The 23,759-nt window shown below is 56.9% G+C and overlaps 1 protein-coding gene across 1 annotated transcript; it reads right to left on the bottom strand.

Annotated features, from left to right (window-relative positions):
• Positions 1-6,044: 6,044 nt before the first annotated feature.
• On the bottom strand, positions 6,045-18,437 carry RECQL4 (RecQ like helicase 4). The gene is made up of 22 exons (XM_061344271.1): positions 18,334-18,437; positions 17,965-18,102; positions 17,100-17,770; positions 16,447-16,546; positions 15,717-15,843; positions 15,061-15,183; positions 14,733-14,882; positions 14,556-14,648; positions 14,322-14,458; positions 14,132-14,215; positions 13,802-13,990; positions 13,538-13,720; positions 12,692-12,863; positions 10,433-10,713; positions 10,206-10,343; positions 8,870-9,029; positions 8,661-8,790; positions 8,387-8,559; positions 7,313-7,499; positions 7,024-7,183; positions 6,261-6,369; positions 6,045-6,181 (listed from the first exon to the last, which is right to left on the bottom strand). The coding sequence occupies exons 1-22, from the start codon at positions 18,421-18,423 to the stop codon at positions 6,060-6,062; spliced, it is 3,717 nt and encodes a 1,238-aa protein (XP_061200255.1). The 5' UTR covers positions 18,424-18,437; the 3' UTR covers positions 6,045-6,059.
• Between the last annotated feature and the right edge of the window lie 5,322 nt (positions 18,438-23,759).

Below are 23,759 nucleotides of genomic sequence, written 5' to 3'. Positions count from 1 at the left end.
CTTCCATTACCTCTCCTGTTCCTATCCCAAGCACCCCCATTACCTGCCCCATTGCTGCCCCACGCACCCGTCCCATGGCCATCACCCCCCCCCACTGCTTGCCCCATTGCCCATCCTGCTCCCAGGTGAGCCCCCCGTTACCCCCCAAGTACCCCTGTTACCCCGGCCCCACATCCCCCCCATTACCTGCCCCCTTACATTAACCCGATACCACCCCAATACCCTCCTGCCCCATTGCCTGCCCCATAACTGACCCCATAACCGACCCCATATCTGACCCCATATCTGACCCCATAACTGACCCCATAACCGACCCCATAACTGGCCCCATAAAGCATCCCATAACCAACACCATAACTGACCCCATAACCCACCCCATAACTGACCTCATAACCCACCCCATAACCGACCCCATAACTGACCCCATAACCTACCCCATAACTGACCCCATAACCCACCCCATAACTGACCCCATAACCCACCCCATAACTGACCCTATAACCCACCCCATAACTGACCCCATAACCCACCCCATAACCCACCCCATAACTGACCCCATAACCGACCCCATAACTACCCCATAACCCACCCCATAACCCACCCCATAACTGACCCCATAACCACCCCATAACTGACCCCATAACCCACCCCATAACACACCATAACCCACCCCATAACTACCACATAACCCACCCCATAACCCACCCCATAACTGACCCCATAAACCCCATAACCCACCCCATAACCCACCCCATAACCCACCCCATAACCCCCCCCATAACCCACCCCATAACCCACCCCATAACCCACCCCATAACCCACCCCATAACCCACCCCATAACCCACCCCATAACTGACCCCATAACCCACCCCATAACTGACCTCATAACCCACCCCATAACCCACCCCATAACTGACCCCATAACCCACCCCATAACTGACCTCATAACCCACCCCATAACCCACCCCATAACTGACCCCATAACCCACCCCATAACTGACCCCATAACCCACCCCATAACTGACCCCATAACCCACCCCATAACTGACCTCATAACCCACCCCATAACCCACCCCATAACTGACCCCATAACTGACCCCATAACCCACCCCATAACCGACCCCATAACCTACCCCATAACTGATCCCATAACCAACCCCATAACCTACCCCATAACCCACCCCATAACTGACCCCATAACCCACCCCATAACTGACCCCAGCTACCCCATAACTGACCCCATAACCCACCCCATAACCCACCCCATAACTGACCCCATAACCCCCTCCATAACTGACCCCATAACCAACCCCATAACCCACCCCATATCTGACCCCATAACTGACCCCATAACTGACCTCATAACCCACCCCATAACTGACCCCATAACAGACCCCATATCTGACCCCATAACTGACCCCATAACCAACCCCATAACCCACCCCATATCTGACCCCATAACTGACCCCATAACTGACCCCATAACCTACCCCATAACCCACCCCATAACCCACCCCATATCTGACCCCATATCTGACCCCATCTCATTACCCTCCCTAATACCCTCCTCACCCTCCTCATTACCCGCTGTTGCTCACCCCATTGCCGCCCTCATTAGTCACCCTCCTCATTAGTCGCCTCGGTACCCAGCTCCTTAATGACCCTCATTAATGACTCGTTAATTGCCATCACAGACACCCCCTCATTAGCGGCCTCGTTACCTCCTCATTAACTCCCCCATTGCCCTCCCCTTGCCCATGGGATGAGGATGAGGATGAGGATGGGGAGCACCAGAGGAACCATGGCCCATGGCGGTCCCATGGGTGCAGGGATGAAGATGAGGATGAGGATGGGTGAACACCAGCGGAACCATGTCCCATGGCAGTCCCATGGGTGCAGGGATGAAGATGAGGATGAGGATGGGGAGCACCAGAGGAACCATGGCCCACAGGGTCCCATGGATGCAGGGATGAAGATGAGGATGAGGATGGGTGAACACCAGAGGAACCATGGCCCATGGCAGTCCCATGGATGCAGGGATGAAGATGAGGATGAGGATGGGGAGCAGCAGAGGAACCATGGCCCACGGTGGTCCCATGGATGCAGGGATGAAGATGAGGATGAGGATGGGGAGCACCAGAGGAACCATGGCCCACAGTGGTCCCATGGATGCAGGGATGAGGATGAGGATGAGGATGGACCATGAGGATGAGGATGGGGAGCACCAGATTAACCATGTCCCACAGGGTCCCATGGATGCAGGGATGAAGATGAGGATGAGGATGGGGAGCACCAGAGGAACCATGGCCCATGGTGGTCCCATGGGTGCAGGGATGAAGATGAGGATGAGGATGGACCATGAGGATGAGGATGGGGAGCACCAGATTAACCATGTCCCACAGGGTCCCATGGATGCAGGGATGAAGATGAGGATGAGGATGGGGAGCAGCAGAGGAACCATGGCCCACGGTGGTCCCATGGATGCAGGGATGAGGACGAAAATGAGGATGGACCATGAGGATGAGGATGGGGAGCAGCAGAGGAACCATGGCCCATGGCGGTCCCATGGATGCAGGGATGAGGATGAGGATGGGGAGCACCAGAGGAACCATGTCCCATCGTGGTCCCATGCATGCAGGGATGAAGATGAGGATGAGGATGAGGATGAGAATGAGGATGGGTGAACACCAAAGGAACCATGGCCCACGGTGGTCCCATGGGTGCAGGGATGAAGATGAGGATGAGGATGGACCATGAGGATGAGGATGGGGAGCACCAGAGGAACCATGGCCCACAGGGTCCCATGGATGCAGGGATGAAGATGAGGATGAGGATGAGGATGGAGGCTGGGAACGGGGAGCACCAGAGGAACCATGTCCCATGGCGGATCCATGGATGCAGGGATGAGGACGAAGATGAGAATGGACCATGAGGATGAGGATGGGGAGCACGAGAGGAACCATGGCCCATGGTGGTCCCATGGATGCAGGGATGAGGATGAGGATGAGGCTGAGGATGGAGGACGAGGATGGGGATGGAGGATGAAGATGGAGGCAAGGATGGAGGATGAGGATGGGGATGAGGATGAGGATGAAGGTGGAGCTCAGGACATCACGGTGGTGATTCTTCCATCAAGATGGAGCTCAGGAAATGGTGGCACCAGCACCATGGTGATGTCCCCATGAGGATGGAGCTCAGGAGCTCATGGTGGTGATGTCCCCATCAAGATGGAGCTCAGGACATGATGTTCCCCATCAAGACTGAGCTCAGGAGCTCATGGTGGTGATGTCCTCATGAGGATGGAGCTCAGGAGCTCATGGTGGTGATGCTCCCATCAAGATGGAACTCAGGAGATGATGACACCACCACCATGGTGATGACCCCATGAGGATGGAGCTCAGGAGCTCATGGTGGTGATGCTCCCATGAAGATGGAACTGAGGAGATGGTGACACCAGCACCATGGAGATGTCCCCATGAGGATGGAGCTCAGGAGCTCATGGTGGTGATGCTCCCATGAAGATGGAACTGAGGAGATGGTGACACCAGCACCATGGAGATGTCCCAATGAGGATGGAAATCAGGAGGTGGTGGCACCACCACCACGGTGATGTTCCCCATCACGATTGATCTGAGGACATCACGGTGGTGATGTCCTCATGAAGATGGAGCTCAGGACATGGTGGCACCAGCACCATGGTGATGACCCCATGAGGATGGAGCTCAGGAGCTCATGGTGGTGATGTCCTCATGAAGATGGAGCTCAGGAGATGGTGACAACAGCACCATGGAGATGTCCCCATCAAGATTGAGCTCAGGAGCTTATGGTGGTGATGTCCCCATGAGGATGGAAATCAGGATATGATGTCCCCACCACCATGGTGATGTTCCCCATCACGATTGATCTGAGGACGTCATGGTGGTGATGTCCTCATGAAGATGGAGCTGAGGCCATGGTGGCACCAGCACCATGGTGATGACCCCATGAGGATGGAGCTCAGGAGCTCATGGTGGCGATGCCCCCATCAAGATGGAGCTCAGGAGATGGTGACACCACCACCATGGTGATGTCCCCATGAGGATGGAGCTCAGGAGCTCATGGTGGCGATGCCCCCATCAAGATGGAGCTCAGGAGATGGTGACACCAGCACCATGGTGATGACCCCATGAGGATGGAGCTCAGGAGCTCATGGTGGTGATGCTCCCATCATGACAGAGCTCAGGAGATGGTGACACCAGCACCATGGAGATGTCTCCATGGGACATCTCCCCATGGAGTTGATGTGATGGGATGGGGCACACTGGCGGTTGGGATGAGGCAGCTCTGGGGGGGGTCACATCTTGTGTGAGGACCTCCCCGAGCAGTGGTGGTGGTGCCTATGGTGGGATGGGGCCCGGAGCCACCGGGGTGCTGGGGTGCACCGAAAGGGAGATGAGGAGAAGGACTTGGGGGGTGTTGGGTGGGGAGAAGCTCCTGAGGTCATCACTGGTGGGGGAACGCGGTGGGAGAGGCTTTGGTTGATGGTGGCCACGGTGGGGAGGTGGAGAGGAGAAGGGGAGACCTCAGGGTAGCCCCCAGTGCCTAAGGGGCTGCAGGGAACCTGGATTGGGGCTTTGGACCAGGGATACAGGATGGGAGGAGGAGGAATGGATCTATTGGAAGAGGAAGGAGTTGGATGGGATCTTGGGGTGAAGTTCATCCCCATGAGGGTGCTGGGACACTGGAAGGGGTTGAATGGAGAAGCTCTGGGTCACTGGAACTGATCCAGGCCAGGTTGGACGGGGCTTGGAGCACCGTGCTCCAGTGAAGGGGCTCCCATGGATCTCCAAGGTCCATCCCAGCCAGCACCATGAGAGGGGCAGGAGGAGGTCCCAGTGCCCCCCCCATGCACATCCCTGCCCACCATGGCCATGGAATCCCACCAGCACCCTGCGGGAGAGTCCTCCACGGTGCTCTGTGTGCTTGGCACCACTGGAACACCTGGAGGGAAGAGGAGGAGGAGGGAAGAGCCTGGTGCAGTGGGACCGGTGGGGCTGGAGGAGGAGGAGGGATGGAGGAGGGATGGAGGAGGAGGAGGGATGAAGGAGGAGGGATGAAGGAGGGATGAAGGAGGAGGGATGAAGGAGGGATGAAGGAGGAGGGATGGAGGAGGGATGGAGGAGGGATGAAGGAGGAGGCATGGAGGAGGGATGGAGGAGGGATGAAGGAGGGATGATGGAGGAGGGATGAAGGAGGGATGGAGGAGGGATGGAGGAGGGATGGAGGAGGGATGGAGGAGGGATGAAGGAGGAGGGATGAAGGAGGCATGGAGGAGGGATGGAGGAGGGATGGAGGAGGAGGCATGGAGGAGGGATGGAGGAGGGATGGAGGAGGGATGGAGGAGGGATGGAGGAGGGATGAAGGAGGAGGCATGGAGGAGGGATGAAGGAGGCATGGAGGAGGGATGGAGGAGGGATGGAGGAGGAGGCATGGAGGAGGCATGGAGGAGGGATGGAGGAGGGATGGAGGAGGGATGGAGGAGGGATGAAGGAGGAGGCATGGAGGAGGGATGAAGGAGGGATGGAGGAGGGATGGAGGAGGGATGGAGGAGGGATGGAGGAGGAGGCATGGAGGAGGGATGAAGGAGGGATGGAGGAGGGATGGAGGAGGGATGGAGGAGGGATGGAGGAGGGATGGAGGAGGGATGAAGGAGGGATGGAGGAGGGATGGAGGAGGGATGAAGGAGGAGGAGGGATGGAGGAGGGATGAAGGAGGGATGGAGGAGGGATGGAGGAGGGATGAAGGAGGAGGGATGGAGGAGGGATGGAGGAGGGATGGAGGAGGGATGGAGGAGGGATGAACCATTGTAACACAGGCAGGAGGCAGCTCAAATCCATGAGTTTTATTAATTCCTCAATATAAAATCCCAAGCCGAGTGGAGGCAGTGCCCGGAGACGTGGTCCTCAAGGGGTGGACAAGGCCCGGGTGATGTCCTTCAAGCAGGAAGCGCCGGCAGCATCCTCACCAGGATCTGTTCTTCAGGGGCGATGCCCCTCAAGGCTTGGGCTCCTCCTGGCCCTCACCTGGTGGCCAGGATCTCCTCGGTGGCCATGCGGGCGAGCTGGTGGAAGTCCATGCAGAGATACCTCCTCCAGAAGCGCCGGTCACGGCCGTAGATCGGGGCAGGGAAACAAGGGCTTCCTGCCGGGAAGAGGAGCCTGGTTGGGAAGAGGGGAAAGAAGCAGGGGAAGAGCCCGATCCCAACCTCCCCTTCCCCTACCGATGCCATGGAAGATCCTGGCGATGGCTCTGCCGGTGAACTTCTCATCCCGGCGGATGTCGAGGAAGTGCCGGATGTCGGCGCGGATCTGGCTCTCCCAATCCCGCAGCTGAGGATGGGGACATGGGGACATGGGGACAGGTCGCATCCATCCTCCCCCTCATCCCCACTAAGACCTGGAGCCCACCAAGACCTGGAGCCCACCAAGACCTGGCCCTTGGTGGGGGACACGGGGACACGGGGACAGGTCACATCCATCCTCCCCCTCATCCCCACTAAGACCTGGAGTCCACCAAGACCTGGCACCCACCATGATCTGGAGTCCACCAAGACCTGGAGCCCACCAAGACCTGGCCCTTGGTGGGGGACATGGGGACAGGTCACATCCATCCTCCCCCTCATCCCCACTAAGACCTGGAGTCCACCAAGACCTGGCACCCACCATGATCTGGAGTCCACCAAGACCTGGCACCCACCATGATCTGGAGTCCACCAAGACCTGGAGCCCACCAAGACCTGGCCCTTGGTGGGGGACAGGGGACACGGGGACAGGTCACATCCATCCTCCCCCTCATCCCCACTAAGACCTGGAGTCCACCAAGACCTGGCACCCACCATGATCTGGAGTCCACCAAGACCTGGAGCCCACCAAGACCTGGCCCTTGGTGGGGGACACGGGGACAGGTCACATCCATCCTCCCCCTCATCCCCAATGGGGCCATGGGACCCGGAGAGGTCCCCAAGAGGAAGGGGATGCGCTCACGTTGGCACCATGGAGACCTTCATCTTCATCTTCATCCTCCTCCTCCTCGCCACGCTCAACCTGCTCCTTCTCAAAGTAGTCACTGAGCAGAGCCTTCAAGCGGGAGCTCCTCTGCTCTTCCTCATGCACAGGGTGAGGGCCATGGGTCTGGAAGGCCACGCTGCAGCCCAGCATCAGCATCCTCCTCCTCTTCCTCTCTCCTTCCCAAACTGGGAGGGATGGGCAACCACTGGGGCTACCAAAGCCAGGGCTCTGTAGGGTTCTGGGGGTCTTCTCCAGCCACACTCACCTCTGGAAGGCCTGGAAGCAGGCCCGGAGCTGGCCAAGGGCCATCTTCTCCCTGGCCACCACTCTCTGGTGGAGGAAGTCGCAGACGGAATCGAGCTCCTCGTCGCTGAGGTCGCCGTAGACGCGGAGGTGGAAGGAGAGGTCTCCAAACTCCACCAGGACCCCGCTGGTCCCAGCAGTGCGGCCGTCTGAAGGCACCAAGAGAGGCTTGGGACCAACAAGGATCTGGAGCCCACCAAGACCTGGAGCCCACCAGGACCTGGAGCCCACCAAGACCTGGAGCCCACCAAGACCTGGAGCCCACCAAGACCTGGCCCTTGCCAAGATCTGAAGGCCATCAAGACTTCATGCTCACCAAGACCTGGAGCCCACCAAGACCTGGTGCCCACCAAGACCTGGAGCCCATCAAGACTTGCACCCCACCAAAGCCTGCAACCCACCAAAACGTCATATCCACCAAGACCTGGAGCCACCAGGACCTGGAGCCCACCAAGACCTGGAGCCCACCAAGATCTTGCCCTCACCAAGACCTAGAGCCCACCAAGACCTGGAGCCCACCAAGACCTGGAGCCCACCAAGACCTAGAGCCCACCAAGACCTAGAGCCCACCAAGACCTGGAGCCCACCAAGACCTGGAGCGCACCAAGACCTGGAGCCCACCAAGACCTGGAGCCCACCAAGACCTGGAGCCCATCAAGACCTGGAGCCCACCAAGACAAGGCCCTCATCAAGACCTGAAGCCCATCATGATCTGGAGCCCACCAAGACCTGGAGCCCACCAAGACCTGGAGCCCATCAAGACTTGGAGCCCACCAAGACCTGGAGCCCACCAAGACCTGGAGCCCATCAAGACCTGGAGCCCACCAAGACAAGGCCCTCATCAAGACCTGAAGCCCATCATGATCTGGAGCCCACCAAGACCTGGCCCTCACCAAGACCTGGAGCCCACCAAGACCTGGAGCCCATCACATCCTGGCCCTCATCAAGACCTGGAGCCCACCAAGACCTGGAGCCCACCAAGCCCAGGCCACCTCCCTGGCCCCCCCTTGCAGGGAACCCGGGCAGACGCCCGCACCTCTCCGCAGCCGTGGGTCCCACTGGAGCTGGCGCAGGGCTCGCTTCACCAGCACCACCTCCCAGCCCATGGAGTCGCTCAAGGAGACCACATTGAACTCCATGGAGCTGCTCTGGACGTGCTCCTTGCCCTCCAGGCGCTCCCGAGCCAGGACCACGGCGACGGGGGGGGAGCTGAGGACCAGGAGACACCGAAACCACGTTGGCCCCCCCCATGGTTTGGAGCCCCATTGGCACAACCCACGGCCTTGGTGGCCACCATGGGGGGCTCCTACCTCCGAGCCACGTCCCGGAGCTGCCGGGGTCCTCCATAGCACTGGAGCCGGCACATGGAGTAGGTGGGAGGCAGCACCTCCAACCAGCGCTGTGGGTGAAGCTCCAGGTAGCACAGGAGGGTCTCGATAGCTGCAGGAGAGGAGGTTGAGGAGGTGCTGGAAGGATCCCAAAGGGATCTGGGGGGTCCAGGGCTGGGTATCCCCATCACCTTCCTCACGCAGGTCCAGGGCCTCCACCGTTGGTTGGATGGGGATGGCTCGCTCGTGCTTGTAGCACACCCGGGGCCAGCTCTGCCTTGTCCTGGTCTCCTCCTCTCCCACCTCTTCGTGCAGGAGCTCACCCAGCTCAGCATCTTCCACCTCCCCAGCCTGCAATGGAGGCGGCGAGAGGACACCATCCCAACCATCCCAATGGCTCTCCTGGCCGGGTCCTTCGCCTCACCCTCACTTCCCTCAACTGAGCTCATGGACTCATGGAACGCATTGGAAAGGAGCTTAAAGCTCATCCAGCTCCAACCCCTGCCAAGGGGAAGGGACACCTTCCACTAGAGCAGGGTGCTCCAAGCCCCATGGGGCACTGCCAGGGATGGGGCAGCCACAGCTTCTCCATTCAACCCCTTCCAGTGTCCCACCACCCTCATGGGGATGAACTTCACCCCAAGATCCCATCCAACTCTTCCCTCTTCCACTTGGATCCATTCCTCCTCCTCCCATCCCTCCATCCAATGTCCAAAGCCCCAATCCAGGTTCCCTGCAGCCCCTTAGGCACTGGGGGCTACCCTGAGGTCTCCCCTTCTCCTCTCCACCTCCCCACCGTGGCCACCATCAACCAAAGCCTCTCCCACCGCGTTCCCCCACCAGTGATGACCTCAGGAGCTTCTCCCCACCCAACACCCCCCAAGTCCTTCTCCTCTGCTTCCTTTCGGTGCATCCCAGCACCCCGGTGGCTCCGGGCCCCATCCCACCATGGGCACCACCACCACTGCTCGGGGAGGTCCTCACACAAGATGTGACCCCCCCAGAGCTGCCTCATCCCAACCTCTGGTGCGCCCCATCCCATCCCATCCCATCCCATCCATCCCATCCCATCCCATCCCATCCATCCCATCTCATCCCATCCCATCCATCCCATCCCATCCCATCCCATCCATCCCATCCCATCCCATCCCATCCCATCCATCCCATCTCATCCCATCCCATCCATCCCATCCCATCCCATCCCATCCATCCCATCCCATCCCATCCCATCCATCCCATCCCATCTCATCCCATCCCATCCATCCCATCTCATCCCATCCCATCTCATCCCATCCCATCTCATCCCATCCATCCCATCTCATCCCATCCCATCCCATCCCATCCCATCCCATCCCATCCCATCCCATCCCATCCCATCCCATCCCCTTCCTCCCAGAGCCGCATCCCAATGGGACCAGCGGTGATGGCCTCACCCTGTCCCATTGGCAGCTCCCAACTGGAGCACACTTCTCTTCCCCATGTCACCACCACCTTCCACCACATCGCCTTGGGCAGGTTCCTCCTCACCTTGGTGGCCTCTTGGTGCTTCTGGTGCAGCTCCCGGCACTTGCACGGCACAAAAACCTTCTGCACCAGCCTCTTGACGGTGACAAAGTCCACCGAGTCCCCATAGATGTGACGCCGCAGCTCGTGCAGGTCCCCCCCCTTGGTTAGAGCAAGGGTCAACCTTGGTCAAGGAGAGCCCCAAGACCCAAGGAGAACCCCTTCACCCCGTTCCATGCATCCAATGGTACCTCCGGATCCAGGAAGAGGTGGCAATGAGCGGCGGCCCCATCGCGCCCGGCGCGGCCGATCTCCTGCACGTAGCTCTCCAAGCTCTTGGGCATGTTGTAATGGATCACCCCACGCACGTCTGCCTTATCCAGCCCCATCCCAAAGGCCACCGTGGCCACCACGACGCGGAGGTGGCCGCTCATGAAGCGGCTCTGGACGCGGCGCCGTTCGGCGGCGGAGAGGCCGGCGTGGTAGGAATCGGCCAGGCCCATTGAGGAGCGGTGGTGGAGGCTCCTCTTGGCTGAAGGAAGAAGAGGGAGAGGCGTGAATGGGTTTCAAGGAGGGGTTTCCATCATGAAACCCCCAAAAGGGGATGGAATCGGGGGGGTGGGATGAGGAGAAGACCCTGCCCCGGGTTGGGATCGATGGGGAGGAGAGGAACGGGCTCTTTGGTTGCTGCTGAGCGTGGTGAAGCTCTGGTTGGTTTGGAAATGGGGGGGCAGGATCCGAGGGGTACCAGGGAGAGGAAAGGCTCCCAGGTCATGGATTGGGAAGGAAGGAAGCCCATTGAGGTGGACAATGGGGGCTAAACCCGATCTCAAGGCCTTCAGGAGCACTAAAAGCAGGCTTTGAGTGGCCAATGGAGCCAGAAACGTTCCCACAAGCACAGCTCGTTCCCTATGGATTTCCTATCCCAACGTGGATCCACCAGGTGAGATATTCCAGGCTCTATTCCATTGTGGATGCACCAGTTAGATTCCAGGCCCTATTCCATTGTGGATCCACCACGTGAGATATTCCAGGCTCTATTCCATTGTGGATCCACCAGGTGAGATATTCCAGGCTCTATTCCATTGTGGATCCACCAGTGAGATATTCCAGGCTCTATTCCATTGTGGATCCACCAGGTGAGATATTCCAGGCTCTATTCCATTGTGGATCCACCAGTGAGATATTCCAGGCTCTATTCCATTGTGGATCCACCAGGTGAGATATTCCAGGCTCTATTCCATTGTGGATCCACCAGGTGAGATATTCCAGGCTCTATTCCATTGTGGATCCACCAGCAACCACCAGTGAGATATTCCAGGCTCATTCCATTGTGGATCCCCAGTAATATTCCAGGCTCTATTCCATTGTGGATCCACCAGTGAGATATTCCAGGCTCTATTCCACTGTGGATCCACCAGTGAGATATTCCAGGCTCTATTCCATTGTGGATCCACCAGTGAGATATTCCAGGCTCTATTCCACTGTGGATCCACCAGTGAGATATTCCAGGCTCTATTCCATTGTGGATCCACCAGTGAGATATTCCAGGCTCTATTCCATTGTGGATCCACCAGGTGAGATATTCCAGGCTCTATTCCATTGTGGATCCACCAGTGAGATATTCCAGGCTCTATTCCATTGTGGATCCACCAGTGAGATATTCCAGGCTCTATTCCATTGTGGATCCACCAGGTGAGATATTCCAGGCTCTATTCCATTGTGGATCCACCAGTGAGATATTCCAGGCTCTATTCCATTGTGGATCCACCAGTGAGATATTCCAGGCTCTATTCCATTGTGGACCACCAGTGAGATATTCCAGGCTCTATTCCATTGTGGATCCACCAGGTGAGATATTCCAGGCTCTATTCCATTGTGGATCCACCAGGTGAGATATTCCAGGCTCTGTTCCATTGTGATCCACCAGTGATATTCCAGGCTCTATTCCATTGTGGATCCACCAGTGAGATATTCCAGGCTCTATTCCATTGTGGATCCACCAGTGAGATATTCCAGGCTCTATTCCATTGTGGATCCACCAGTGAGATATTCCAGGCTCTATTCCATTGTGGATCCACCAGTGAGATATTCCAGGCTCTATTCCATTGTGGATCCACCAGTGAGATATTCCAGGCTCTATTCCATTGTGGATCCACCACACCCCCATTGTGGATCCACCAGGTGAGATATTCCAGGCTCTATTCCATTGTGGATCCACCAGGTGAGATATTCCAGGCTCTATTCCACTGTGGATCCACCAGGAGATATTCCAGGCTCTATTCCATTGACACCACCACCAACCACCGTGAGATATTCCAGGCTCTATTCCATTGTGGATCCACCAGGTGAGATATTCCAGGCTCTATTCCATTGTGGATCCACCAGTGAGATATTCCAGGCTCTATCCCATTGTGGATCCACCAGCCGGGCTCTCTGGGCTCCGTTCCACTGTGGATCCACCCGTTCCAGGCTCCATCTCCCAATGGGGAGCGATGCCTTGCACCTACCCTTGGCCTTCCTCCCTGGGGCAGCCTCCCCTTGTGGATCCCTGAGCGGGGTTCCCTGGAGGCAGGTCCGGATGAGCGCCGCGATGCGAGCCGTCTCCTCCCGCCGCGTGCAGTAGACGATGATGGAGTCCAGGGAGCCAAAACGTTCCCCTTGGAGCAGGGAGATCAAGGCCTGAGGATGGGGAAGCATGGAATGGGTTGGGATGGGAGCCACCTTCAAGCTCCTCCAGGGCCACGGGCAGGGACCCCTTCCACTAGAGCAGGGTGCTCCAAGCCCCTGTGTCCAACCTGGCCTTGAACACTGCCAGGGATGGGGCAATCCCAATCCCAAAGGGTCTGAAGGTCCCCATGGGAAGAAGGGGGGGATCTTCCATCCTAGAGGAGCTGTTGGAGAGAGGCCAGAGGAGGCCATGGAGATGCTGGAGCCAGGCTGAGAGAGCTGGGCTGGGGCAGCCTGGAGAAGACTCCTGAAGGGGAGACCTTAGAGCAGCTCCAGTGCCTAAAGGGGCTGCAGGGAACATGGAGAGGGGCTTGGGATGAGAGATGCAGGGATCGGATGAGGAGGAACGGGTCCAACTGGAAGAGGGAGGAATTAGATGGGATGGAGTTCTTCCCCATGAGGGCGGTGGGACACTGGAAGAGGTTGCATGGAGAAGTTTGGGATGTCCCATCCCTGGCAGTGCTCAAGGCCAGGTTGGGCACAGGGGCTTGGATCACCCTGCTCTAGTGGAAGGTCTCCCCGCCCATGGCACGGCTTGGAGCTGGATGAGCTTTACGGTCCTGTCCAACCCAACCCATCCCATGAATCCCTGACCACAGCAGCAAATCCCATTCCCTTATCCCTACCTCATCCCTGTCCCTGTCCATGGAGACGGAGAGGAGCAGGTTTGGTGGCACAGCGGCCGAGTGCACCGTTATCCCTTCCTCCGGTGGCATTCCCAGGTGCTGGACCACATCCCTCGCCGTGGCCAAGGTGGCCGTCGCCGTCAGCCCGAGGAAGCAGCGGACACCCAGGCGATCCCGGAGGACCTGGTGGGAAGGGGAGGAAAGCTTGGATCACCAGCTGCATCCCCAAGCATCCTTTGGGATGGGGGTCTCCCTTCCTCCCACCTTGCAGAGGCGCAGGTAGCAGGGCCGGAAGTTGTGGGACCACTCGGAGACGCAATGGGCTTCATCGATGCAGGCGAAGGCCACGGGTGGGAGCCGGTCTGCAGAGGGCAGGAATCCACCTCTGGATCCACCACCACCAACCAGAGCTTCCGGGGACAGCAGCAGGATCTGCACGTCGCCCTGCATCACCTATGGGACATCCGGGTCCATGAGATCCATCCGGCTCAACGGCAGGTTCTCCCATGGGAATAGAGTGGGGGCACCGTTGATGGCCCTCATAGGGGCCATGGAGGACACATGGTTCTCCATGGAGGAGCTGGGGTTTCTCACCTTCTCCATCGCTGCTTCCCGTTGGGATTTGGGCATGTTGGAGTGGATGCAGACGGCCTTCAGGCACCGTGGAAGTCCTGAGACCTGGAAAAGGGAACGAGTCACCTCCACTATTCTAGGGTGCCTTGGGCACACCTAACCCCGATCCTGGTTGAGCCCCAATGGGGTGGGAGAACTGGGGACCCCCGACCTGATCATCCATGAGGGACACCAGAGGGGAGATGACCAAGGTGATGCACTTGGAGCGCTTGTGGTAGAGGTAAGCGGGGAGCTGGTAGCAAAGAGACTTCCCCATCCCTGTGGACAACACCACCAAGGTGGAGAGACCTGGAAGAAGAACCAAGGCGTTGGGGCCAACCTCAATCACTTGGGCTCCCCATGCTCATGGAGAGGAAGAGGAGGAGGAGGAAGGATGGAAACCCACCAGAGAGGATCCTCATGATGGCCACCTCCTGGCCGGGCCGGAAGGAGCTGTAGCCCAAAGCCCTCAGAGCTTCAAACACCTCCTTTGGGGTCTCTATAGGGGACCACACGTGCTTAGGGGAGGACCAGAGGCCCCCAACCCACCCCACCATGGCTGGAGCATCCTTTGGAGCCCTACCTTGCACCTTCCCCTCTGGTCCGAGGCTGTAGAGGGGCTCCATGGGCGCTGGTGGAGCTGGTGGCTCATACACCGGTCTCCATCCATCCAGGTGAGTGGTTGCCTCCAGAATCCCATTGGATCTTTCCACGTTGCTGCCTCCAATCCCTGCTGGGGTTCAAAGGCAGCAGCTGGGACCTGGGACCCCCCCTCCAACCAGGAGATTGGGGCTCCTGGATCAAACCCACCCCAGCATCATCCCGAGCTGCCCAAAGCCCGGTTCGATCCCTCTGGGATGAAGGAAACCATTCCACGTCTCCATGGGCTCATCCCAAAGCCAGGGCCTCACCAGAGAGCTCTGGGCAGAAGCTGTTGGTCCTCCGAGCCACCTCCTCCAACGTGGGCAATGGAGCTTCCTCCTCCTCCTCTTCCTCCGGAGCAGGGCCGCTCTTCTCCACCTCCTTGGCAGCTCCTGCTGGGAATGGGGCCTTTCCTTTGCTTACCTCCATGGGAAGCAGCAGCCTCATGGTTCCCCCCCCTTCCAGAAGTTATCCCTAAAAACCCTTAAGGAAAGAGGGGAGAGAAGCCCCAGGGAGGAGGGAATCCGAGCCTGGCCCATGGATGTGCCAAGCCGATCCCATAATCCAGCATCCAGAGCCAACCCTCAGCAAGGGTGGCAGAGCCTGGAAAGGAGAAGCTCCAGGAGCCCTTAGAGCAGCTCCCAGTGCCTAAAGGGGCTCTGGGAAACATGGAGAAGGGCTTGGGACAAGGGATGGAGGGATGGGAGGAGGAGGAATGGGTTCCAATGGGAGAGGGAGGAGTTAGATGGGATCTTGGGAAGTTCATGGTGAGGGTGGTGGGACACGGGAATGGATTGAATGGAGAAGCTGTGGCTGCCCCATCCTCAAGGACACAGGGCCTTGGAGCACCCTGCTCCAGTGGAAGGGGTCCCTGTCCATGGAAGTGGATGATCCATCCCATCCCATCCCATGATCCCATGATTACCTTGGCCTTGGCACGACGATGCCCAGTGTCCCGTCCCACCACAACGGAAGCAGACGTCAGCGCTCCGGTCCATGGATCCACCTCCTCCCAACCACTTTGCCTTCTTCTGCCACTTCTGCTTCCACATCTGCAAGGCAGGAGCAGCCCACGTCACGTTTCCACCTTGAGGATCCATAAAGCCATGGTGGATCCCGTTGGATATCTGGGGTTTTGGGGGTCTCCAGGAGGATGTGCTCCGTGATCCCGTTGGGCACCAAGGTAATTCCCTGCCTCTTCCTTCATACAATGGGGGGTCTGCTCCCCCTTTTCCAGCCATCAGGAACTCCATTGTGGCCCCTTCATCCACCACTTCCCTCAGGAGCCATGGATGCATCTCACCAAGTCCCTCAGATGTTCCTGACCTTGATCAGGAGGTGATGGGGAAACCCCTGTTTCCATGGATCCATGATCCATCTCCTGATTTTCCCTTAGGATATCCCTCCTGGAACCTTCCCATGAGACTGATGGGCCTGATCCCTTCTTGGGACACCATCAACCTCCCCTCCAGTCTTCTGGACCACCCCTGGATGCCCAGAACTCCTCAAAGCCTATGGAGCAACGGTGTTGGGATAGGATCCCAATGGATTCCATGCGAATGAGGAGATCCTAAAGGAACCTTGGGGTTTTTTAGTGGCTGAGATGAAGCTTGGTGGGATGGGGGGGATGCAGGGGGTCCCCACTTGGGCTTTACCTGCTTACGGAGGCGATTCCCTCGCAGGGCAAAGCCTCGGACGTGGGATCGACTGCGCAGGTTGAGCCGGACAAAATTCCCTCTGCTCTTTGGGAATGCTCTGCAAGGAGAAGAAGGTGGGGAAGGAAGATCCCTGCCTGCGCCCAGGACACAGCAGAGAACTCCCCCCTTCATTGACTGCCCCACAAGAGGGCTCGGAAGGAGGCATCTCCCCATCTTCTGGTCCTTTGCGGGGGGATGAAGGTGGTGGGGATGCTCATGGGGATACTGGGATGCTCTGGAGCCAGGCTGAGAGAGCTGGGCTGGGGCAGCCTGGAGAAGAGAAGGCTCCTGAAGGGGAGACCTTAGAGCAGCTCCAGTGCCTAAAGGGGCTGCAGGGAACCTGGAGAGGGGCTTGGGATGAGGGATGCAGGGATGGGATGAAGAGGAATGGGTCCAACTGGAAGAGGGAGGAATTAGATGGGACCTTGGGATGAAGTTCTCCCCCATGAGGGAGGGTGATGGAACACGGGAATGGATTGAATGGAGAAGCTGTGGCTGCCCCATCCCTGGCAGTGCTCAAGGCCAGGTTGGATACAGGGGCTTGGAGTGCTCCAGTGGAAGGGGTCCCTGCCCCATGGCAAGGGGTTGGAGCTGGATCCAATGGGTGCTACCTGGCAGCGATGACTTTGTGGGTGGATCTGGGCTTCTCCTCCTCCTCCTCCACCTCTCCCAGGAGGTTTTCCAAGGGCTCCATCACCTTCCTGAGCTCCTTTTGCTCTTCCTTCTCCTCCTCTTCCTCCTCTTTGCTCTCCTTCTTCTTCCTCCCATTGCCAGCACCAAGCGCTCCCTTGGCCGAGCCTTGGTGGCAACGCCGGAGCTTTGCCGGAGCCTCCTGTCCCCCATCCCCACGTGGCCTTTTCCTATGGGAATCTCCCCCTGTATCTCCTCCTCCCTTTGCTTCCTCTTGCTTCAGGGGGGCACCAACGGCTTCTCCTCGCTCCTCCTCCTGCATGGGGCCTGGCTTTGTCCCTTCACCCATGGGTGCCCCTTGGCACCTCTGGAGCCAGGCGGGATCCAGCGAGCCCAGGGTCTGCACCAGCGTCTCCTTCAGCTCCTGGAACCTTGTCCTGGCTTGGGGAGCTTGGGAAGGCTTCGATCCCGCAGCCAGGATGAGGGGGGCCAGCCCTGCCACCGAAGGGGGAAGGAGGAGATCTTCTGCTTTGGCTTCTTCCCTTAGGGATGGCTCCATCGGCACCGTGGCTGCGTCGCGGCTCTTCCGGAGCTTGGGAATCACCGGGCTCTTCCTGGGAGCTGGGGTTCTCCGGGGGGTCAATGGGGTCTCCTGTGTGGGGAGGGAAGGAGAAAGAGGGCTCAGGTCCTCCTCTGAAACACTCCCCATCCAACCATGGGGACCACCAGCATCTCCCCCCCTTTGCTCATTGCCATGGAAGGAAGAGGCCTTGATGCTGGGGGTCCCCAAGAGGGGGGAAAGAGGCTCAGAAGCGGCTCCAACCTCAATCCGTGACCAATCCTGACCTTCCCAGTGGCTCCCAGCTTGGATTTCAGCTTCATCCCATAGGATTGCACCAAGGCCTCGGGCACGCGGGGGCTCCGGCGTGGCGGCGCCTTCGGTTGCCGGTTGAGGTGTGAGCCCCAAGAGCCGGAATCCGGCACCTGCAAGGACACTGGGAATGCTCAATCCCAATGGATGCATCCCCAAAAGGCCTCACATCCAAAGCTTTCCATGCAAACCCATGGAATTCTGTCATGGACGTGAGCTCAGATGCACCCACAAGCAGGGCACCAGCTCCTCTGATGGCATCTTTTGGGAGCAGGAAGAGCATTTGGGATGAAGAGAGCATCCCATGGGAATCTCCTGAGCACAGGGATTGCTGTCTCCAGTACCTGCTCTGTGGCTGGAGGCTCCTGGGCTGCTGATTGGATGGAGGGGTTAAACTGGGCAGGCTCTGGTTCCAGTCTCTGCTGCTTCAGCATCCGGTATTCCTTGTAGAGCCCTGGAAGAGGTCACCATGGAATGGGTTGGGATGAAGGGACCTTAAAGCTCCTCCAGCTCCAAGCCCTTCCACTGGAGCAGGGTGCTCCAAGGCCCTGTGTCCTTGAGGATGGGGCAGCCACAGCTCCTCCATTCAATCCATTCCCGTGTCCCACCACCCTCACCATGAAGAACTTCCCAAGATCCCATCTAACTCCTCCCTCTCCCATTGAAACCCGTTCCTCCTCCTCCCATCCCTCCATCCCTTGTCCCAAGCCCCTCTCCCCTTTAGGCACTGGGAGCTGCTCTAAGGGCTCCTGGAGCTTCTCCTTTCCAGGCTCTGCCACCCTTGCTGAGGGTTGGCTCTGGATGCTGGATTATGGGATCGGCTTGGCACATCCATGGGCCAGGCTCGGATTCCCTCCTCCCTTGGGGCTTCTCTCCCCTCTTTCCTTAAGGGTTTTTAGGGATAACTTCTGGAAGGGGGGGGAACCATGAGGCTGCTGCTTCCCATGGAAGTAAGTAAAGGAAAGGCCCCGTTCCCAGCAGGAGCTGCCAAAGAGGTGGAGAAGAGCGGCCCTGCTCCGGAGGAAGAGGAGGAGGAGGAAGCTCCATTGCCCACGTTGGAGGAGGTGGCTCGGAGGACCAACAGCTTCTGCCCAGAGCTCTCTGGTGAGGCCCTGGCTTTGGGATGAGCCCATGGGGACGTGGAATGGTTTCCTTCATCCCAGAGGGATCGAACCGGGCTTTGGGCAGCTCGGGATGATGCTGGGATGGGTTTGATCCAGGAACCCCAAGCTCCTGGTTGAGGGGGGGGGTCCCAGGTCCCAGCTGCTGCCTTTGAACCCCAGCAGGGATTGGAGGCAGCAACGTGGAAAGATCCAATGGGATTCTGATGGCCAGGGATGGAGCATCCCAAACTTCTCCCTTCAAACCCTTCCCAGTGTCCCAGCACCCTCATGGGGATGAACTTCATCCCAAGATCCCATCCCTGCATCCCTTGTCCCAAGCCCCAATCCATGCTCCCTGCATCCCCTTTAGGCACTGGAGCTGCTCCAAGGTCTCCCCTTCAGGAGCCTTCACTCCTCCAGGATCCATTTGGGCACCCGCACCCATGCAGCACCCACACGGGGACCCCACAAGCACCGAGGACCCCAAGAGGTCTCACTCACTCCTGGTGTCCTCCGGAGCTGCCTGGATGTCGGCCTGCAATGGAAACACATCCGGAATCACCATTGGAATGCATGGAATGCACTGGTCCCGTTTTAAGTGAGAATCCAGGTTGGAAACAGGGGCTTGGAGCAAATGGAAGGTGGGGTTGGAACTGGAGGAGCTTTAAGGTCCTTTCCATCCCAAACCGTTCCATGGTTGTATAGAATGGGATTTGAGGGGTGGTATGCCCATTCCTGACCCTGGGATCTCCGTTCTCCTGCGATTTCATGGAACCAATGAGGTTCGAAAAGAGCTTTAAGCTCATCCAGTCCATGCCTTGTTCCTTGGGAGCAGAGCCCAGCCCCTCCTGGCTCCATCCTCCTCTCAGGCACTTGTAGGGAGCCATCAGGTCCCCCCTGAGCCTTCTCTGCTCCAGACTGAACCCCCCAGGTCCCTCAGCCCTTCCCCATCACAGATAGGGATGTGCACGATGTAACTTACAGGGATTCCTCATGGAATGCTTTGGGATGAAAGGATCTTAAAGCTTGTTCAGCTCCAACCCTTGATGTGGGCAGGGACAGTTCCATCAGAGCAGAGTGCTCCAGCCCTGATCCCTCCTTCCCCCTCCCCCCCGTTGTCCTCTGTGGATCCTCTCCACATCCACCCATCATCCAGCTATTATCCATCCATCCATCATCCATTATCCATCCATGCATCCATCCATCCGTCATCCATCCATCCCTCTATCATCCATCTATCATCCATCCATTCATCCACCCACTCATCCATCATCCATCCATGCATCCATCCATTCATTCATCCATTATCCATCCATCCATTCATCCATCCATCCATTCATCCATCCATTATCCATCCATCCATCCATCCATCCACCCACTCATCCATCATCCATCCATGCATCCATCCATTCATTCATCCATTATCCATCCATCCATTCATCCATCCATCCATTCATCCATCCATTATCCATCCATCCATCCATCCATCCATCCATCCATTATCCATCCATCCATTCATCCATCCATTATCCATCCATCCATTATCCATCCATCCATCCATCCATCCATTCATCCATCCATTATCCATCCATCCATCCATCCATCCATTATCCATCCATCCATCCATCCATCCATCCATTATCCATCCATCCATCCATCCATCCATCCATTCATCCATCCATTATCCATCCATCCATCCATCCATTATCCATCCATCCATTCATCCATCCATTATCCATCCATCCATCCATCCATCCATCCATCCATCCATTCATCCATCCATTATCCATCCATCCATTATCCATCCATCCATCCATCCATCCATCCATTCATCCATCCATTATCCATCCATCCATCCATCCATCCATTATCCATCCATCCATCCATCCATCCATCCATCCATCCATCCATTCATCCATCCATTAACCATCCATCCATTCATCCATCCATTATCCATCCATCCATCCATCCATCCATCCATTATCCATCCATCCATCCATCCATCCATCCATTCATCCATCCATTATCCATCCATCCATCCATCCATCCATTATCCATCCATCCATTCATCCATCCATTATCCATCCATCCATCCATCCATCCATCCATCCATTCATCCATCCATTATCCATCCATTCATTCATCCATCCATTAACCATCCATCCATCCATCCATCCATCCATCCATCCATTATCTATCCACTATCCATCCATCATCCATCCATGCATCCATCCATTATCTGTCCATTATCGATCCATTACTGATCCATCATCCATCTATTATCCATCCATTATCCACCTATTATCCATCATCCATTATCGATTCATTATCCATCTGTTATCCATCTGTTAGAAATCATCCACTGTCCATTACTGATCCATTATTGATCCATTATCCATCTATTACCCATCCATTATCCATCAACCATCCATTATCGATCCACTATTCATTATCGATCCATTATCCATACATTACCTATCCATTATCCATCCATTATTGATCTGTTATCCATCCATTATCCATTACCTATCCATTATCCATCATTCATCCATTATCGATCCATTATCCATCCATTACCCATCCATTATCCATTACCGATCCATTATCGATCCATTATCCATCCATTGCCCATCCATTATCCATCATCCATCCATTACCCATCCATTACCCATCATCCATCCATTACACATCCAATATCCATTACCAATCCATTACCGATCCATTACTGATCCATTACTCATCCATTATCCGTTACTCATCCATTACCCATCCATTATCCATTACCGATCCATTATTGATCCATTATCCATACATTGCCCATCCATTATCCATCATCCATCCATTACCCATCCATTACCCATCATCCATCCATTACACATCCAATATCCATTACCAATCCATTACCGATCCATTACTGATCCATTACTCATCCATTATCCATTACTCATCCATTACCCATCCATTATCCATTACCCATCCATTACCCATTATCCATTACCCATCCATTATCCATTACTCACTATCCATTACCCATCCGTTATCCATTTATCTTCTGTTATCCATCCATTACCCATCCGTTATCCACCCATTATCCATTAACCATTCAATATCCATCCATTATCCATTACCGATCCATTACCCATCCATTACCAATCCATTATCCATTATCAATCCATTACCCATCATCCATCCATTACCCATCATCCATCCATTACCCATCCATTATCCATTACCCATCCATTACCCATCCGTTATCCATTACTCATCCCTTATCCATCCATTACCCATCCGTTACCCATCCATTATCCATTACCCATCCATTGTCCATTACCCATCCAATACCCATTCATTATCCATTACCAATCCATTACCCATCCATTATTCATTATCGACCCATTACCCATCCATTATCCATTACCCATCCAATACCCATCCATTATCCATTACCGATCTATTACTCATCCATTACTGATCCATTATCCATTATAGATCCATTACTCATCCATTACTGATCCATTACCCATCCATTATCCATCCGTTATCCATTACTCATCCATTATCCATCCATTACCCATCCGTTATCCATTACCCATCCATTACCCATTACCCATCCGTTATCCACTACCCATTACCCATTCGTTATCCATTACCGATCCATTACCCATTATCGATCCATTACCGATCCATTATCCATTACCCATTATCCGTTACCCCTCCATCCCCCCTCCATCCCGGTACCTGCTCGGGCTTCCTCTGCCGCTCCCGCACGAACTCCGCTTCCCATCGCTTCAGCAGCGCCTTCACCTCCCGCAGCCGCTCCTCCATGGGGAGTGGGGATGGGGTCCGGGGTCCCGGGTCCGAGGCCGGGCCTGGGGGTCCGGGGTTGGGGGTCCCGGTTTTGGGGGTCCCGGTTTTGGGGGTCCCAGTTTTGGGGGTCCCGGGTTGGGGGTCCCGGTCCGGGTCAGACGCGGCCGCCCGGAGCCCCCCGTTCCTCACAGCAGCGGCAGCTCGAACCTCCGTCTCCCGCCAGTGCTCATCCAATGGGAAGCGAGGAAGCGATGACAGACAGCGACAAGAGCCAATGGGGTGGGAGAAGGGCGGTCGTTGCGGCCGTTGGTCCCGCCTTTTCTGGCGGATGTCTCGCTCTGATTGGTGGAGCCCGGCGTCGGCGCGGAAGAGGAGAAGTGTGGGGAGAGCGGCGGTGAGAGGGTGCGGGCGGCGCCATTTTGGGGGGGTCCTGGGGTCGGGGGGGCCTGGTTTGGGGGTCCCGTATGGGGGGGGTGGGTTTGGGGGTCTCATAGTGGGGGGGGCTGGTTTGGGGGGTCCATAGTGGGGGTGGGCCCTGGTTTAGGGGTTCCATAGTGGGGGGGCCTGGATTAGGGGGTCCCATTGTGTGTGTGTGGCCTAGCTTAGGGGAGGTCCCATCGCGGGGGGAGGCCTGGTTTAAGGGTTCCATAGTGGGGGGGGGTGGGTTTGGGGGTTCCCATAGTGGGGGGGGGGGTTTGGGGGTCCCATAGTGGGGGGGAGCCTGGGTTAGGGGGTCCCATAGTGGGGGGTCCCATAGTGTAGGGGGTCCCACATGGGGGGGGGCTGGTTTAGGGCATCCCATAGTGGGGGGGGCCTGGTTTAGGGGTTCCATAGTGGTGGTGGGGGCCTGGTTTAGGGGG

This window comes from Neopsephotus bourkii, unplaced genomic scaffold, assembly GCF_033783945.1.
Source record: "Neopsephotus bourkii isolate Nb327-2 ecotype Australia unplaced genomic scaffold, CSIRO-AGI_Nbou_v1 NB_198, whole genome shotgun sequence".
Classification (NCBI taxonomy): Eukaryota; Metazoa; Chordata; class Aves; order Psittaciformes; family Psittacidae; genus Neopsephotus; species Neopsephotus bourkii.
Note: the sequence above shows the minus strand (reverse complement) of the source record. Positions and strands in the feature narration are given on the sequence as shown.

What these genes read in the sequence shown, in the direction of transcription:
- RECQL4 (XM_061344271.1), bottom strand. Translation starts at nt 18,423, where the DNA reads ATGCTGAAGCAGCAGAGACTGGAACCAGAGCCTGCCCAGTTTAACCCC. An exon ending in AGCACCAAGAGGCCACCAAG is followed by an intron (nt 9,030 to 10,205) that starts GTGAGGAGGAAC and finishes CCTCCATTGCAG; the next exon opens with GCTGGGGAGGTGGAAGATGC. An exon ending in GGACCCACGGCTGCGGAGAG is followed by an intron (nt 7,500 to 8,386) that starts GTGCGGGCGTCT and finishes TGGTGCCTTCAG; the next exon opens with ACGGCCGCACTGCTGGGACC.